General features: G+C 40.9%; 1 protein-coding gene and 3 pseudogenes across 5 annotated transcripts in view; 3 read left to right on the forward strand and 1 right to left on the reverse strand.

The window, feature by feature from the left end:
• Positions 1 to 17,415, reverse strand: part of LOC146980333 (immunoglobulin kappa light chain-like) — a 202,386-nt gene extending 184,971 nt beyond the window's left edge. For both annotated transcript variants that reach the window (XM_085788596.1, XM_085788597.1), the window contains exons 1-2: positions 17,261 to 17,415; positions 16,837 to 17,163 (exon numbers count right to left, since the gene is read on the reverse strand). In XM_085788596.1, coding sequence (XP_085644722.1) covers positions 16,837 to 17,163; positions 17,261 to 17,348 — 415 coding nt within the window. In that variant the 5' untranslated portion in view covers positions 17,349 to 17,415. The remainder of the gene's footprint in view (positions 1 to 16,836; positions 17,164 to 17,260) is intronic.
• LOC146980348 (Ig kappa-b4 chain C region pseudogene) lies at positions 362 to 1,570 on the forward strand (annotated as a pseudogene). Its single transcript, XR_015036779.1, has 2 exons — positions 362 to 399; positions 1,091 to 1,570. The product of XR_015036779.1 is annotated as an Ig kappa-b4 chain C region pseudogene (transcript).
• LOC146980349 (Ig kappa-b4 chain C region pseudogene) lies at positions 8,476 to 10,301 on the forward strand (annotated as a pseudogene). The gene is made up of 3 exons (XR_015036845.1): positions 8,476 to 8,511; positions 8,741 to 8,846; positions 9,917 to 10,301. The product of XR_015036845.1 is annotated as an Ig kappa-b4 chain C region pseudogene (transcript).
• Positions 17,416 to 17,495: 80 nt separating the features above from the next.
• Positions 17,496 to 18,599, forward strand: part of LOC146980350 (Ig kappa-b4 chain C region pseudogene) — a 1,825-nt pseudogene continuing 721 nt past the window's right edge. Inside the window, exons 1-2 of the transcript XR_015036846.1 lie at positions 17,496 to 17,517; positions 17,767 to 17,874. The product of XR_015036846.1 is annotated as an Ig kappa-b4 chain C region pseudogene (transcript). The remainder of the gene's footprint in view (positions 17,518 to 17,766; positions 17,875 to 18,599) is intronic.

Genomic DNA, 18,599 nt, shown 5'->3' on the forward strand with positions numbered 1-18,599 from the left:
GAACCAGACTGGATGTTGGAAGTAAGTGAATATTTCATAGTTTTTTTAAATGTAATTTAATTGAATTTGTTCAATCCTAAAATAGCTAAGAAAAGTACATACTTTCGTGATTTTTTGAAAAGTGAAAAAACTTCAGTTTTAGGATCCAAAAATATTCATTCCTTTTAAAAAAAAATCTGATGACTTCAAATGTTGCAACATAAAGAGGATAAACGATAAAGAAACAGATACAAAACATTTATGTTAAAGTTTGATGATAAAATCTTGTAGATAAGAGTACTTCAGTGTGACAGAGTCAGAGAGCCGTGTCTCTACAGTCAGAGGTTTTTGTACGACGGCTCAATGACTTTGTATCACTGTGGTGGACTTTTGGTGGAGGAACCAGACTGGATGTTGGAAGTAAGTTTCTGCAAAAATACTAAAAAGATTATTTCTTTTTTTTTTTAGTTTTTAGCAAATACAATCTTTTATTTTATTAAGTATATTTTTCATATTTGTGTTTTTATTTCTCCTTCTTAATCATGGAGTTAAATGTAAATCTCTTTTCTCAAGTTTTCTTGTTGTATGCCTGCCATGATTGAATTGAAGTTGAACTGTAGAAATGGTCAAACATCATTTGTTTTTTAATATATTGTATATTTAATATATTGTTTAGTAGTAGTAGTATTAGTTTTGAGATCCTTTTGAAACGTGTGATTCACAGTTTCCATTGTTCATTGAACTCATTTTAAGAGTTTGTTCAATGAGGAGTATTTTCCACTCGAGGAACATTTGATCGTTGTCAAATGATTTGACAAATGTTTGCACCTGAAAATCAAACTGACAGAAAATGTATGATTGTTTCCTAAATAAGATTGATGTATTTCTAGTGTAGTTTGATATGTTTCAGGTCAAACTGTATGATGATTGTCTCTGTGCTGATGTGCATGACAGGCTTCTTGAAGGGAAGTGAAACAATGTGTGAGTGAGTGACTGGTGGAGCAGAAAAACATCTGACAGAAACTCCTTAAAGGACAAAAGCAGCTCTCTCACAGTAAAGGTGTCCAAGTTGCTGCTGTTGGATTGACAGGTTGTGGTCTGTGTCTCCTAGGTGATACCCGTCCCACCCTGACGGTGCTGCCCCCCTCCAGTGAGGAGCTGCAGCAGCAGGGGAAGGCCACGCTCATGTGCCTGGCCAACAAGGGCTTCCCCTCAGACTGGAGTCTGGTCTGGAAGGTGGACGGCAGCAGCAGCAGCAGCAGCAGCTGGGAGGAGAGCAGGAGCCCCGGGGTGCTGGGGAAGGACGGCCTCTACAGCTGGAGCAGCACCCTGAGGCTCCCTGCAGACCAGTGGAGGAAGCTGGGCTCTGTGACCTGTGAGGCCACCCAGGGCTCCCAGACTGGGCTCTCAGAGACACTGAGGAGAGACCAGTGTTCCCAGTCCTGAGCTGACCACTGGGACTCTGCTGCTGCTTTTCCTCTGCTGCTCTCTCTCTCTCATTTCACATGTTTCACTAACAAGATTTAGCAGCTTCTCTCACTGTTTCAATGTTGTTTCTGTCTTTACACACAATAAAAATATCATCATCACATCACTTGTTTTCATGTGTTTTCATTCAACGTTTCCACGACGACTCATTATTCCTGTGTGATGAGTTGACAGAGAAAGTCTGAGATGATGTCAAATATATGTCCAGAACGAATTGCCTTGTTGTTTACAACTACTGCCGGGTAGAAAACCAGCATGAGAACCATAGTGACGGACGAGAGTTTCGCTATATCTCATTTTTCATGTCACTATATCGCTGTTTAGACTAATCTGATGTTTGTAAAGTTTATAAAACCAATGACTGGACAAACATTACTATTTCTGTGTGCACATTTTTGTAATTAGTCATGGTTATCATAGATTAGCCAGGCTAACCGTTTAACTTTAATAACTCAGTGACTCAATAAACGGTCCATGAACAAATATTTTTTCCAGCGGTTATCTTAGTTTCAACATGACTGAGCTAACTGGAGTAGTTTCATGTCGTGTCCCACAACAGGAGGGTTTTAACAGCTGACGTCCTGCTGTTAGCTTAGCTACTGCCGTTAGCTGTCCCTGTTAGCTGCAGCCACTGATGCTTTTTAGACACTGTGATTCCCCCAAACTGAATAAATACCGGGTCATTCTTCAACTACGGGCAAATTTGGTCTTGAAAATTTTAGAAAATCAAATGTATATTTGGAGACATTTTTTCAGATGTTTTACTTCTCAGTTATGTATAGAAACACATTCTGATAGCTGTTGTGATAAAATTATTTAGATAATATAAGATTTTTGACATTTTAGTCTAACATTAAGTGGAAAGCGTCATTTCCATCACACCACAAAAAAGTTGTTTTTCCAAACAAAATTATGAAAATAACACATTTTTCAGAGCATTTATTGAAATTTCAGCTGCATAATTTCCAAAACTGCAAAATATTATTAGTTTGACTGTTAATTTTTATGAATTTTATGTGAAAATGTGTAATGTGATGGAAATGACAATGTGTGGTGGAAAGGACTTCACGTGCTGGAAATGACATTTGACATACAAATTGCTGAGTCACCTCCAAAAAAAGTGATGGAAATGACTGTTGTGGAAATGACATTCTGTCACATTTTTTTAAAAAATCTCATGCTATGTTGGCATGATGATCTCAATTTTAAAGCTATCAATAAATGTACACAAAATACACAATATCAAATATTATTTTTTACATTATTTGTACATTCAAAGGAAATATGAGCTGTTTGGAAATGACGACCAATAAACATACTCTTTGTTTTCAAAACATTAAACCTTGATTTTCTCTACTTTCAGTTCCTTCCAGGGAGCCAACTCTGCTCTCCAGCCATGTGCTCTCCTAACAAAGACTGTTGGAGTAATTAGAACTATACTTAACCTTTAAAAAACATCCCTAAAGTTACATTTTGTGGCGTGTGGTGGAAATGACTGAGACCTCAAGGGACAGGTGTTCTTTTTATCAAAAAAGACATAAAACACTAATATATCTTACAATACATGATACATTTCATTAAAATAGGGATTTATGTACCACTTGTCTATAAAGTTACTATTAGATCACAATTACATTCAACATTAAGAGGGATTGAATGTCACAAATCTGGGCCAGGGACAATGGGAATATAGTTAAAACAATACATATAAACCTATGATTTATATAGTAAAATTAATAAGTTATCTATAATTAATTTTTTCAAAGTTCCTCTTGATGTCATGTAAGTGTGCCAAAAATAAAAAACAAGAAATGTGTTTCAGTTTTTGTTATATCTGCCAGGGACACAAATTTGCCTGTAGTTGAAGAATGAAATAGCAATGTTTCTTCAATCATTTCAGATTTGTCTCAATGGTTATAGTGCGTGAAAAACATGATATATAGCTAAACTCTCCTGTTATCATTCAAATTACAGTACAAGGCGATTTGGTCTATACTGTAAGTTTGTCCTGTAGTGTGTATAAACTCTAAACTAAATTGTCATTATTGATTGATTAATTATTCTCTAACAAGTATCAATACTATGTCTTCATGTGTCTCCTCTATTGTGCAGAGTTTTCTCAATCCTAAATATTGACACATGTTGATGAGCTGATCCACAAAGATGCAGAAACTATTAGAAAAAAAAAACTTGTGTGAAATACAAAACACAGCATGACTCAAATGTCTAAGAGTCAAACAACAGCCCATTTTATACGTAAATATATTCATTTCTATATGATATTTAATTGTAGGCCAATCAAATGTCAGAATGAATTTCATCAACAAATGAGTCCATGTTGACAGGAAAATCAATCTTCTTTCTTTCAGTGTTCATGTCATCAAACTTCATCTGAGCTTTTTGTTGATGTTGAGCAGATTGGTTCAAACTTGATTTGAATCAGTGTATTAACAGTAAATAGTGTTTAGTTAAATATGTGATTTTCAAATGTTCAGAGTGGATCATTATTAACTATGTTTGAGTTCAACTTGTGTTGTTGTAGTTTCAGTGCAGCTGTTGAGTCAGATCAGTTCCTCTGCAGCTGAGGGAGGTTTTTGTACGACGCTTTTTCACTGTGTCAACGGTGTGTAACCACCCTGCTGACAGTAGTAAACTCCTGAGTCTTCAGCCTGAACTCTACTGATGCTCAGAGTGAAGTCAGTTCCATATCCACTTCCACTAAAACGACCTGAAACTCCAGACTGACGGTCTGTAGCTGCATAAATCAGGAGTTTTCGAGCTTCTCCAGGTTTCTGAAGGTACCAGCTGAGGACGTTACCAACACTTTCACTGGTTTGACATCTGATAGAGACAGTCTGACCTAGAACAACAGACTGAGATCCAGGAGTCTGAGTCACAGTGATTTGTCCTGATGAACCTGTAAAGCATGAAAAAGAGGAGAAGAGTTATTGAGACAAATCCATCTTGGAGAAAGATCAAGATCCAAACAGAAGAGGATGATTTGTTGAAGATGGAGAATAGATGGAAGAAGGTGAATGCTGCTGGTTGGAGTGTTTCTCCATCATAGCAGAAGATGATTGTGGTGAAGCTGGTTCCATCCTGAAGCAAAGTTTTCAGCAGAGAGTCTCACCCTGAACAAGGAGCCCCAGGGTGGCCAGCAGTAGAGTCCCAGACATCATCATTGTGCTGCTGTGGTGTCAGTGGCTGTGAAAGGCCTGGACACACACTGATCAACACTGGCCTCTTAACGGCTGGGAGCAGAGAGGAAGGACACATATGTCCATAAAAATTATGAACAGAACCGGTGACAAAGGGCAGCCCTGCCGGAGTCCAACACTCACCGGGAACAGGTCTGAGTTATTGCCGGCAATGCGAACCAAGCTCCTGCTCTGATCGTACAGGGACCGTACAGCCCTCAGCAGAGGGCCTCGGACTCCATACTCTCGGAGCACCTCCCACAGGATGCCATGTGGGACACGGTCGAAAGCCTTCTCCAAGTCCACAAAACACATGTCGACTGGTTGGGCAAACTCCCATGAGCCCTCGAGCACCCTGCCGAGGGTGTAGAGCTGGTCCAGGCTAGTGTTAGCCTGCCTCCTACCCCAGCCGAAATCAGCAGTCAGAAGCTGATTTCATTTTAGCTCTAAACTCTGTAAATATATCACTTTATCAAAATTTCAAACATTTTTAGATAAGAAAGTAGCCGTTTAGATCAGCAGTGTGTCGTTACTTTGTCTAATTACCAGCTGTTTACAATTTTGTTCAGACGAATTCAGCACTACTCAAGCTAGCCGTTGTGACCAACGCACTTCCGGTTGCTTTCACAAAATAAAACACCCGTTACCCTTTACATACAGAAGTGCTTTCACTTTGAAATAGGAAGCTAACCTACCCTCGATGTAGCTAGCTTGAACCAAAATAAACCGTCTTTGCTTGAACCCTCTGTTTTGACCGATCTCGTCCCGTTACCGGCATTTGACCGCTCAAGATGCCTTGCCGGAGAGTTTTGTCAGCTCTGAGATGACAATCCGTTTAGAGTTGCTGAAGAGTGTCTCTGATGACTTTAGGTGGAGGCAGACTAACATTACAGATACACTTCCAGCGTTTGAGCTAAGCTAATTACAGGCGATACGGCTCTATCTCCCTTGTTACTGCACGCACAGTCAAAAGGGTGGTGTCTATCTGCTGGTCATGGACTCGGGAGTGAGGCAAGACACGAAAAAAAAAGGTTGGCATATCCTTTTAAGGTTTTTGATAAAACCAGGCTAGTTTGCAAAATTGTATTTTAGTAATTGGAAAAAAACTGTAACACCCCTCAACTGCAGAACCTCTAAGAATCCCTGTTCTGTACATTTCTAAAGTGCTCATACAACTCCTCTGCCGACCCATTCCATAAATCCACCCTCCAACTGAAATACACAAAGTCTTCAATTGACCCTTTGTTGGCCTTCTGATTGGTCTGCTGATCCACCAATCAGAGCGCTTCTCCCCATGTCACGTGTTGTGCAACATTCTAAGGTTGGACAACCCTGGAATGAAACCCTATGAAACAAGATAGGTAGATAGCAACTTTTGGGCAAAAACTACTTTATAATTTTTCAATATGGTTAAAATGTGCCTGAGGTTCCTGCAATAGCAACTCACAATATCTGGAACGTATTGGAGTCATTTTTATCCCATTCCCTAAACACAAGACATCAATAAACATACTTAGCCTATGTACTGTATATAATATTACTTTAACTTTCTGTTATGTATTTAGTTGAGCTTAATAATAGGGTTTGGGGGTGGTCCACTAGGGGGAGCTGTGGCATAGGTCAGGGGTTAACTGCAAAGTTTTGTTTGTTGTTGTTGTGTGCAGTCCTCATGAGAAGTGAGCCCGTTTTCCCTGGCTGTACTTTGTGCTATTGAAGCTCATTCATTCTCCAGTCCACTCTCTGGTCGTGTTCTTTAAAGCTTCAGTTGGTAACAATTATTCAGTCATATTTGCTGGAACTGTCACTATATTCTGATGGTCAGACATTAAATGAGTAATTTAGGACAAAATCCAACTCCTCTGGCTCCACCTACAGCCTGTAATCGTATTTGCCAAAATCCACCGCGCCCGACGATTCTCCACCAGTCAGGTAGAGGGAGCAGGAGGAGCAGCCAATCGCCGCTCCTACACGTCGTGCTATGGATACGGTACATCTTCTGTGGGTGCGTTTATGGCTACTTTGTGTGTGTCTGTGTGTGTGTGGGGCGCTTGGCAGAGGTTCATAAAGGGACCTGACGGAGTATTGTCTTGAAATTTCCGACCAAGTCGCAGAGTTTACTTTCACTTTCGTCAACTTACCAACTGGAGCTTTAACAGAGAAGATCTAATACCTTCAAAGTTATCTAGCAAACGTAACATTACCGCTACTAATGTCTTTTGAACTTTGTGAAGTTTTACGAGGAGAAACGGGAGATCGGCGGAGATTAAGCGTTAGCTTGTAGCTAACGTTAGCTAGCGCCGTTAGCTACTAGCTAGTGAGTGACCAAAACAATGATTTTTCCCCATTTTTCGGAAAAGTCGGGTAATGCCCGTTCAATCGTTCTTTAGCCACGTCAGTCTTCTATCACGGACACCATTTTTCTGATATGTAAGTTAATTCAAATTTCCCTTAGCCTACTAGCAATTTAAATCTTCCTAATTTTCAATGGTTTCCAATGGGAGTTGACCCTTCCGTGACCATTGTTTGTCCAACCTAGCAACAGTAACCGTGGGGGGCGGGGCCTTGACAAAGGGTCAATTGTGTTCGACCTGTAGGTTAAACATTCCACATGTTCCATATGTACGAGGGAATGTCCCCTCCTGACAGATGCTGTGGATAATTATTGAAAACACACTAGTGTTACTGGCACACTGGCACACTATATGGTACAGGTGTGTGTGATCACTCTGATCTTCAGTGATGGAGCCAAGCTTCAGAGTGACCTTGAAGTGGAGAGATGGTCTCTTCACTCAGAGAACCACGGTTACTACAGTTCTATATGCTATTGAGACTCTCTCTCCACCAAGCTACACATTCTATGTACTGGGACTCTGTAAGACACTTGACCAAGAAGAGGAGCAGTCTGAGGATCTCCAAACCCACCAAACAAACTGTTAATAAATGTATAATAGCAGGTGTGTAGGCTAATTGATTTTATTATTAAATAATGAAAAACTGTGTCTTTAGAAAAGGTCTGGTGTTGAGTGGCCAATGGAGGAAGAGAAACTGCAGTATCTTCCAGCTGCAGCAGTCAGTTCAGTTTCTGTTCACTTTAACTGTGGGAGGTTTTTGTACGACGCTTTTTCACTGTGTGAACAGCTCCCATCGGCTCACATTAAATTCCCCGTGGCAAAAGTAAACTGCTGCATCTTCAGCCTGGACTCCACTGATGCTCAGAGTGAAGTCAGTCCTGGATCCACTGCCTGTAAAACGATCTGGAATCCCTGATGCTCGCTCATTCACCCTACCTATAATCAGTTTGGGAGATTCTCCATTTCTCTGACTGTACCAGTGGAACATAGTTTTACCACTTTTTGTTCCCACATAAACATCCTGACCAGTTCTACAGTTGATGGTGACTGAGGCTCCGACAGCAGAGCTCACTGCTCCAGACTGAGTCACTGTGACCATTTCTTTGGACTCTGAGGACACAGAGACAGAAACATCAAACAGAGTCCTGGTTTTGTGGGCTTCATTTCAGAGGGACAGATGTTGATAGAGGAGTTGGATTCTCTGGACTTTACCTGTGAAGCAGCAGCAGAGGAGAGTCCAGATGAGGACGGAGACCAAAGTCATGTTTTTGATGAGGAGGATTTCTGTGTCTTGTGTTGTCATGAAGGACAGCTGTCAGTCATCCAGTCTTCAACTCTCAGGACTATAAACTCTCCCAGAGCACTGGAGCATGGTGCTGCTGATGCAAAGTGGCTCTCTATGGAAATGCTCTGACTGCCTACAACAGGGACTGGGATCAGTCTCATCATCATGATTATCAATGGATCAATCAGCTGATCAGTGTATTGATCAGGAAGTGTTTTTTGAAATGCTCTTTAGGTTTTACCTGCTTGAGCTTCTTTAATTCCGATTATATTTTTCTCATGTCATCAAACATTTTTGAAAATGTAGATTTTTCTTAAAATGAACAAATATTAAAAATTGACAATACATGTTGTCCTTTTTATACTGTGTTGTTGTCATTTCTCACATCAGCTGCCAAAATGTTACAAACAGACTAATTATGGTGAGTTTGTTTGTTTCAGAGTCAGAGAGCCGTGTCTCTACAGTCAGAGGTTTTTGTACGACGGCTCAATGACTTTGTATCACTGTGGTACACGTTCGGTGGAGGAACCAGACTGGATGTTGGAAGTAAGTGAATATTTCATAGTTTTTTGAAATTTAATTTAATTTAATTTGTTCAATCCTAAAATAGCTAAGAAAAGTACATACTTTCGCGATTTTTTGAAAAGTGAAGAAATTTCAGTTTTAGGAACCAAAAATCTTAATTCCTTTTAAAAAAAAATCTGATGACTTCAAATTTTGCAAGATAAAGAGGATAAACGATAAAGAAACAGATACAAAACATTTATGTTAAAGTTTGATGATAAAATCTTGTAGATAAGAGTACTTCAGTGTGACAGAGTCAGAGAGCCGTGTCTCTACAGTGAGAGGTTTTTGTACGACGGCTCAATGACTTTGTATCACTGTGGTGGACTTTTGGTGGAGGAACCAGACTGGATGTTGGAAGTAAGTTTCTGCAAAAATACTAAAATGATTTTTTTTTTTTTTTTTTTAGTTTTTAGCAAATACAATCTTTTATTTTATTAAGTATATTTTTCATATTTGTGTTTTTATTTCTCCTTATTAATCATGGAGTTAAATGTAAATCTCTTTTCTCAAGTTTTCTTGTTGTATGCCTGCCATGATTGAATTGAAGTTGAAGTGTAGAAATGGTCAAACATCATTTGTTTTTTAATATATTGTATATTTAATATATTGTTTAGTAGTAGTAGTATTAGTTTTGAGATCCTTTTGAAACGTGTGATTCACAGTTTCCATTGTTCATTTAATTCATTTTAAGAGTTTGTTCAATGAGGAGTATTTTCCACTCGAGGAACATTTGATCGTTGTCAAATGATTTGACAAATGTTTGCACCTGAAAATCAAACTGACAGAAAATGTATGATTGTTTCCTAAATAAGATTGATGTATTTCTAGTCTAGTTTGATATGTTTCAGGTCAAACTGTATGATGATTGTCTCTGTGCTGATGTGCATGACAGGCTTCTTGAAGGGAAGTGAAACAATGTGTGAGTGAGTGACTGGTGGAGCAGAAAAACATCTGACAGAAACTCCTTAAAGGACAAAAGCAGCTCTCTCACAGTAAAGGTGTCCAAGTTGCTGCTGTTGGATTGACAGGTTGTGGTCTGTGTCTCCTAGGTGATACCCGTCCCACCCTGACGGTGCTGCCCCCCTCCAGTGAGGAGCTGCAGCAGCAGGGGAAGGCCACGCTCATGTGCCTGGCCAACAAGGGCTTCCCCTCAGACTGGAGTCTGGTCTGGAAGGTGGACGGCAGCAGCAGCAGCAGCAGCAGCTGGGAGGAGAGCAGGAGCCCCGGGGTGCTGGGGAAGGACGGCCTCTACAGCTGGAGCAGCACCCTGAGGCTCCCTGCAGACCAGTGGAGGAAGCTGGGCTCTGTGACCTGTGAGGCCACCCAGGGCTCCCAGACTGGGCTCTCAGAGACACTGAGGAGAGACCAGTGTTCCCAGTCCTGAGCTGACCACTGGGACTCTGCTGCTGCTTTTCCTCTGCTGCTCTCTCTCTCTCTCATTTCACATGTTTCACTAACAAGATTTAGCAGCTTCTCTCACTGTTTCAATGTTGTTTCTGTCTTTACACACAATAAAAATATCATCATCACATCACTTGTTTTCATGTGTTTTCATTCAACGTTTCCATGACGACTTATTATTCCTGTGTGATGAGTTGACAGAGAAAGTCTGAGATGATGTCAAATATATGTCCATATATAGAACGAATTGCCTTGTTGTGTACAACTACTTCTGGGTAGAAAACCAGCATGAGAACAATAGTGACGGACAAGAGTTTCACTATATATATCTCATTTTTCATGTCACTATATCACCGTTTAGACTAATCTGATGTTTGCAAAGTTTATAAAACCAATGATTGTCCAATGATTACTATTTCTGTGTGCACATATTTGTAATTAGTCATGGTTATCATAGATTAGCCGGGCTAACGGTTAGCTACCTGTTTAACTTTAATAACTCAGTGACTCAATAAACGGACCATGAAAAAAAAAAATTCCAACGGATGTCTTAGTTACAACATGACTGAGCTAACTAGAGTAGTTTCATATCGTGTCCGACAATGGGAGGGTTTTAACAGCTGACGACGTCATGATGTTAGCTTAGCTACTGCCGTTAGCTTAGCTACTGCCGTTAGCTGTCCCAATGATACTTTCTAGACACTGTGATTCCCCCAAATTGAATAAATACCACACATAGCAACACAAAACACACACACACAGAAATAGTAATGTTTCTTCAATTATTTCAGATTTGTCTGAACGGTTATAGGGCGTGAAAAACATGATATATAGCTAAACTCTCCTGTTGTCATTCAAATTACGTGCTGGTTTTCTACCCGGAAGTCGTTGTAAACAACAAGGCGATTCGGTCTATAGGCTACTGTAGCCTAAGTTTGTCCTGTAGTGTGTATAAACTCACAACTTGTCATTATTGATTGATTGATCAGTATCAATACTATGCCTTCATGTGTCTCCTCTATTGTTGCTGCAGAGTTTTCTCAATCCTAAATATTGACACATGTTGATGAGCTGATGAGCTGATCCACAAAGATGCAGAAACTGTTAGAAAAAATGAAAGCAGTAAAAAAGTGTATGAAACATTCCTTGTGTGAAATACAAAACACAGCATGACTCAAATGTCTAAGAGTCAATAATAATAATAATAATTTTATATGTAAATATATTCATTTCTATATGATATTTAATTGTAGGCCAATCAAATGTCAGAATGAATTTCATCAACAAATGAGTCCATGTTGACAGGAAAATCAATCTTCTTTCTTTCAGTGTTCATGTCATCAAACTTCATCTGAGCTTTTTGTTGATGTTGAGCAGATTGGTTCAAACTTGATTTGAATCAGTGTATTAACAGTAAATAGTGTTTAGTTAAATATGTGATTTTCAAATGTTCAGAGTGGATCATTATTAACTATGTTTGAGTTCAACTTGTGTTGTTGTAGTTTCAGTGCAGCTGTTGAGTCAGATCAGTTCCTCTGCAGCTGAGGGAGGTTTTTGTACGACGCTTTTTCACTGTGTGAACGGTGTGCTGAGACCCTGCTGACAGTAGTAAACTCCTGAGTCTTCAGCCTGAACTCCACTGATGCTCAGAGTGTAGTCAGTCCCACGTCCACTTCCACTAAAACGATCTGAAACTCCAGACTGACGAGTTGAAGTTGAATAAATCAGGAGTTTAGGAGCTTCTCCAGGTTTCTGAAGGTACCAGCTGAGGGCGTTATAAACACTTGAACTGGTTTGACATCTGATAGAAACAGTCTGACCTGGAACAACAGACTGAGATCCAGGAGTCTGAGTCACAGTGATTTGTCCTGATGAATCTGTAAAGCATGAAAAAGAGGAGAAGAGTTATTGAGACAAATCCATCTTGGAGAAAGATCAAGATCCAAACAGAAGAGGATGATTTGTTGAAGATGGAGAATAGATGGAAGAAGGTGAATGCTGCTGGTTGGAGTGTTTCTCCATCATAGCAGAAGATGATTGTGGTGAAGCTGGTTCCATCCTGAAGCAAAGTTTTCAGCAGAGAGTCTCACCCTGAACAAGGAGCCCCAGGGTGGCCAGCAGTAGAGTCCCAGACATCATCATTGTGCTGCTGTGGTGTCAGTGGCTGTGAAAGGCCTGGACACACACTGATCAACACTGGCCTCTTAACGGCTGGGAGCAGAGAGGAAGGACACATATGCAAACACACAGAGTCAGTCAACTGGAGCTGTCCTCAACACATCATGCTGTGTCCTCCTCACTACACATGCTCTCAACATAGTGCTGCTGCATTTCAAACACAACTGTCACAAAGTCTCTGTTGGATCTTTGGAGCTGATCACAAAGCAACAACATTTGTGTTGTTGAACGTTGAGTCTTGAACATCCCACAGCTTCTCTACTCAGCCTATTGGAGAGCACAGCAGCCAGTTGAGCTGGTTCTGAGAGCATCAGAAGCTGTTACTGAGACAGTCAGTGGATCAACACAGCTGTTGATAGTTTGGACTGTGTAGGTCAATGGTACAGCAGGGTTAGGGTTCCTCTGTATGCAGATGATACAACTAGATATGTTCATGTTGCTGAATGAGTCCACTCTGATATAGTCATGCTTCATTTTTCTATCATGAATAAATTCATGTCATTGTGCTGTTGGTAAGTTCAGAGTTTAACTGGAAGATTGAAATGACTTTGACCTTTAGAAAAAGACTGCAACACCGACTTGTACTGTAACCTGTTGTTTTTGGAAGTGGTTTTACTGAGAGCCAGACTGTGAGAAGTTCCTGTCTGCACACATCAGCAGCTGGGTCAGGTGGTGGACCTGTGTGCTCCACACATGGAGGATGCTGCTGCTCTCTCTGCTGCTGTCAGCTTTCTTCAGTGAGGCTCATCAGGAACATGCTGAGAGTCTGGAGAAAGCAGCTCTCCTCAGATGTTTCTCAGTCTAACAGTCTTTGAACCCTCAGTGACACAGATCATTTTCCTGTAGAGAGCTCTGGATCTTAAAGACTGTTGTGGTTGGTTTTTAGAGCACAGTGTCAGGACCCATATGTCTCTCTAACACAGCAGGAAAAGTCATGTCCAACCTCCTGGTCAAAGTGATGGACAGAGACAAGCTGAAAGGTGGGGCTGTCTCACCATGGAGGCTCCACCTGGCTCTCCATCCAGGAGTGGAGCCTTCATGGAGAGCACGGTACAAAGCAGTGTGAACTAAAAGGCTTGGAGGCTACAGTGGAGAGTCTAACATGGGCCGCTTGCTGTCAATGTTTTAGTGTGTGTTTGAAAGCCCAGTGTTGATGGAAGGTGTCCATTCTGTCCCCTCAGACAGACGCTCTACCATTGTCTCCTGGACTGCAGCAGGCTGCAGCCTCTGCTTGTGTTTTTACACAGGCTGTTTTCTATGTATGGAGAGGTTTCTACTCAACACATGTTCATCTTGGGCTGCAGCTACAGAAAGTATGTTATAAAGTGTGCGTGTGCGTGTGTGTGTGTGTGTGTGTGTGTGTGTCCTCAGTGAACTGTATCAGTCTCTGCAGTATCTTCCAGCTGCAGCATCAGTTCAGTTTCTGTTCACTTAGACTGAGGGAGGTTTTTGTATGACGCTTTTTCACTGTGTGAACACATAAGCAGTGTGATAACTCTGACAGTAGTAAACTGCTGCATCTTCAGCCTGGACTCCACTGATGCTCAGAGTGAAGTCAGTCCCAGATCCACTGCCTGTAAAACGATCTGGAATCCCTGATTCTCTAGAAGTTGCGTAGTAAATGAGCAGTTTAGGAGCTTCTCCTTCTTTCTGCTGGTACCAGGCTAAGAAGTGGGTAGCACCAGACTTATATACAGCAGGACTGACTCTACAGGTGATGGTGACTGAGGCTCCGACAGCAGAGCTCACTGCTCCAGACTGAGTCACTGTGACCTGACCTCTGGACTCTGAGGACACAGAGACAGAAACATCAAACAGAGTCCTGGTTTTGTGGGCTTCATTTCAGAGGGACAGATGTTGATAGAGGAGTTGGATTCTCTGGACTTTACCTGTGAAGCAGCAGCAGAGGAGAGTCCAGATGAGGACGGAGACCAAAGTCATGTTTTTGATGAGGAGGATTTCTGTGTCTTGTGTTGTCATGAAGGACAGCTGTCAGTCATCCAGTCTTCAACTCTCAGGACTATAAACTCTCCCAGAGCACTGGAGCATGGTGCTGCTGATGCAAAGTGGCTCTCTATGGAAATGCTCTGACTGACTCACCTGCTCTCAGTATCTCTCTCTGTTCTGTCTTTCTCTCTGTTGTATTTGTTCATTTCCTCCCACGTTTGTAATTTTTCCAATTCTAGACAATAATAATCTGTTCATAAGCCTCTATAAATATAAAGCATGTATCATCAGCATAGTCAGATACCCAGTAAACCTGCACACACTCTGCAGCTCCCTCCCTCTCTCAATTCAATTCAATTTTGCTTTATTGGCATGAATGTTACGATAACTATTTTGCCAAAGCATAAAGAATCCATAAAACAAAACAAATACAACTCTCAGAATCAAATATATATGATTAAAGCAGGAAGACTCTGCTGAGCCTCTCTGATGAGGAAGAGGATGCTGAGCTGGCTGTTTGCATTCACACATTCTACCGCTCTCTTGTTGGTAACATTGTTGAGTCAATTATTTCCTATTACCTCTTAAATAACCATACCTGATTTTGTACTTCTTGAGGACTGCCTGTGTTGCGCTCAAGCAGCTGTGAGCCTCGGTGATGGTGATGGTGATGGTGGACTTCTGGAGAGAGACGGACAGGCTGCTCAGGTGTGTTAGTGAGTCATTCAGGAATCCACAGAAGTGGATGAAGACAGCCTCCCTGGCACTAGAGTAGAACTTCCTGGCCTTGGCCTGTTGGACTCCTCTGACATTTTCAGCATCACAAGACTGAATCTGAAATACATCATGAACAAACACATACAACAAATTTACTACCTTTTCAAAACCACTTACTAGATACCACTCTGACAGGCACTGTTGCAGTCACACATCTCTTTTGATATATCAATAATGCCACTATGGAAGCTGTTCACCAGGTTAGCTCTGTTCAGTGGACTGGTATGGTAGAATGTGTAGAGGCCACTGAGGAATCCCTCCACTCTCTGGAACAGGGGACTTGAGTCCATGAAGGCCAGTTCCTGGTGGTGTGCCATGCAGTGGATACCGATGATGTAAGCCCGGTCCACCTTCAGCCGGCTGACCACAACACTCTTTGCTCCCACTATCACAGCAGCACCGTCTGTTGCCAGGGCGACCAACTTGCTCTCCCACTCTTCACACACCCTCCATGATGGCTCTGACGGTGCTGGTTATGTGTGCTGCATCGGCCTTCTCCACTGACTTGATGCCAACAAACTTTCTCTCAATCTTGCCCTTGTGACTCCACCTCACATACAGTACACCAGCTCCTCCTCTTTCACCCAGCTATCAGTGGACCCGTCGGACATGATGGACAGAAATCTGGTGTTTTTCAGCTTCTCCCTGATTTCATTTCTCTCTGCCTCTGCAATATAGTGAGTGAACTCTTTCGCCTGTGTTTTGTTCCTGGAGGTTGTCTATGTCTATGTCTCACTTTACTTTAGGGTACACAAAAAGGGTAACTAATGATTAAGTAATGATTCAGTACTCATTACCTACTCATTTTGATGTCTCACTTAAGGTACACAAAAAGGGATTGAACGATTAAGTAATAGTTAGTTCCTCAGTAATTTGATCAGGAGTTACTGAAGAACTCACCATTAACTAATAGTGAGTTCCTCATTCATTCCAAATTTGTTTCATAGTAAATAACTACTCTAAATTTTCTGCACCTCAAACAACTTTACTGTGAACGGTGTGATCAGTATACAATACTTTACCCACAGCCCCATGATACATTCATTTAGCCTACCAAACATGTGACAAACTATCATATTTATTTCAAAGGCATCATAGTACATAACATGGATGGTCATATTAATGTGTATGTGGTCTGAAATTAATCAATAAACTCTTCTCAAGAATCCTGCTCTGTGATTTTTTTTTAAAGAAAGTAAGATGAGGATGTGGAAATGAAAGAGCGCTCATTACCTGTCACTTCAGGTCCTAAAAGTTAACTACTGGACAGGTTGAGTAATGATTCTGTACTGATGAAATAACTAGTTCACTAATCATCAAGTTGTGATTAACAATGAAATTTGATCACGAGTTAATGAAGAACTGATCATTAACTAATAGTTAATTAATCAGTAGTTCCTCACTAACTACTCATTAGTTCCTCATTAGTTCTTCATTAGTTCCTCAGTAACTACTCTGATTTTGTGTACCTTATTGTTAAGTGTTACCAGTGTAATAGATGTAATGTGTTTGTTGTTGTGGACAGCTGCGTGTGCGTGTGTGTGTGTGTCCTCAGTGAACTGTATCAGTCTCTGCAGTATCTTCCAGCTGCAGCAGTCAGTTCAGTTTCTGTTCACTTTGACTGAGGGAGGTTTTTGTACGACGCTTTTTCACTGTGTGAACACAGCTTGACTGTTGATATAGTGATAACTCTGACAGTAGTAAACTGCTGCATCTTCAGCCTGGACTCCACTGATGCTCAGAGTGAAGTCAACTCCATTCCCTGCTCCACTTCCACTGAATCTGGAGGAGATTCCTGAAAATCTGTTTAATGTTGCGTAGATCAGAAGTTTAGGAGTTTCTCCAGTTTTCTGCTGGTACCAGGCCAGGAAGTACTGTGGTCCAGAGTACTGAACTACTTTGGGACTGGCCTTACAGTCAATGGAGACAGTCTGTCCAAGCTGCACTGACTTGGCTGCTGGCTGAGTCACAACAACATTTTGTCCAACAGACCCTGAGGAGAGAGAAGAAACACTGGACATGAGATGTTGAGGAGAAACTCAGCTTCACTCCAAATGATTTTCACATGACAGAAAAATGATTGTCCTCACCCTGAGTGAAGCAGAGGAGAGTCCAGATGAGGACGGAGACCAAAGTCATGTTTTTGATGAGGAGGATTTCTGTGTCTTGTGTTGTCATGAAGGACAGCTGTCAGTCATCCAGTCTTCAACTCTCAGGACTATAAACTCTCCCAGAGCACTGGAGCATGGTGCTGCTGATGCAAAGTGGCTCTCTATGGAAATGCTCTGACTGACTCCAACAGGGACTGGGATCAGTCTCATCATCATGATTATCAATCGATCAATAGGCTGATCAATTTATTGATTGGAAATATGTCACTTTATATGGATTTGAATTAAAATCTGCAATTAAATTGATCGTAAAATCTCCTTTTGTCTGTTTGTATTTGATGCTAGAAAGATCAACTTTAATTTGAAATCCACTTAAAAAATATAAATATTTACACATAATTATTATTTAGAAAAATATTAATAACCATCCAATAAATTGTTATTAGTAAAAAGAGGAAGTGTTAAGTAGAGTGTGTTGTTGTCAGAGTCAGAGAGCCGTGTCTCTGTACAGTCAGAGGTTTTTGTACGACGGCTCAGTCACTTTGTATCACTGTGGTACACGTTCGGTGGAGGAACCAGACTGGAGTTTGGAAGTAAGTTGAATTTTTGATGTATTTTATTATGTGACTAAGAATATTTAGTCTGTCACACTTTGATTTGGATCTAGAAACTAAAATGTGTGATTTGACGTCTTCATTGACTTGATCTTTTTCCCTGAAATGTTGTGGCCACATCAGAAACTAGAGTTGAGTCTTTAAAGCCTAAATGATGAATGAGAACATTGTCAGTGTTTGGTCCAGAATAGAAATCATGTCATCAGATGTTTGGAGGACAGAAAGTTGAGGACTTGTAGTTGGAGTTGAGTCAGACAGAGTCCGAGCCGTGTCTCTCTACACTGAGAGCTTTTTGGAGCAGCACTCAGTCACTTTGTATCACTGTGCTGGACTTTTGCTGGAGGAACCAGACTGGATGTTGGAAGGAAGTTTCTCATCAACTCTTCAATATTGTCTCATCACTTCAGCTTGTGATTTGTGTGTGTGAACATTTGGAGGAGATGTCAATTTCCACTGGGCTGATCCAGATGACTTTCAACTCTCTGTTTGATTCTTCATTTCTCCTGTTGAACACATGAAGCTGCTTCTTTTGGATTCAGAGATGTGTGATGTTGAAATGTGCTGCTCACTTGTTTGTGGCTCATAATGTCCTTGAATCAACAAAGTCAACAGATTCCATCTCAGTCTTTAGTGTTTTACATCAATAATATTTCAGACGCTGTAAAACAATTTCAATCTGACATTTCTGACATTTGTTCATAGAT

The sequence above is a fragment of the Trachurus japonicus genome, chromosome 10 (assembly GCF_045865225.1).
Source record: "Trachurus japonicus isolate A0001 chromosome 10, Traja_1.0".
In the NCBI taxonomy this organism is placed as follows: domain Eukaryota; kingdom Metazoa; phylum Chordata; class Actinopteri; order Carangiformes; family Carangidae; genus Trachurus; species Trachurus japonicus.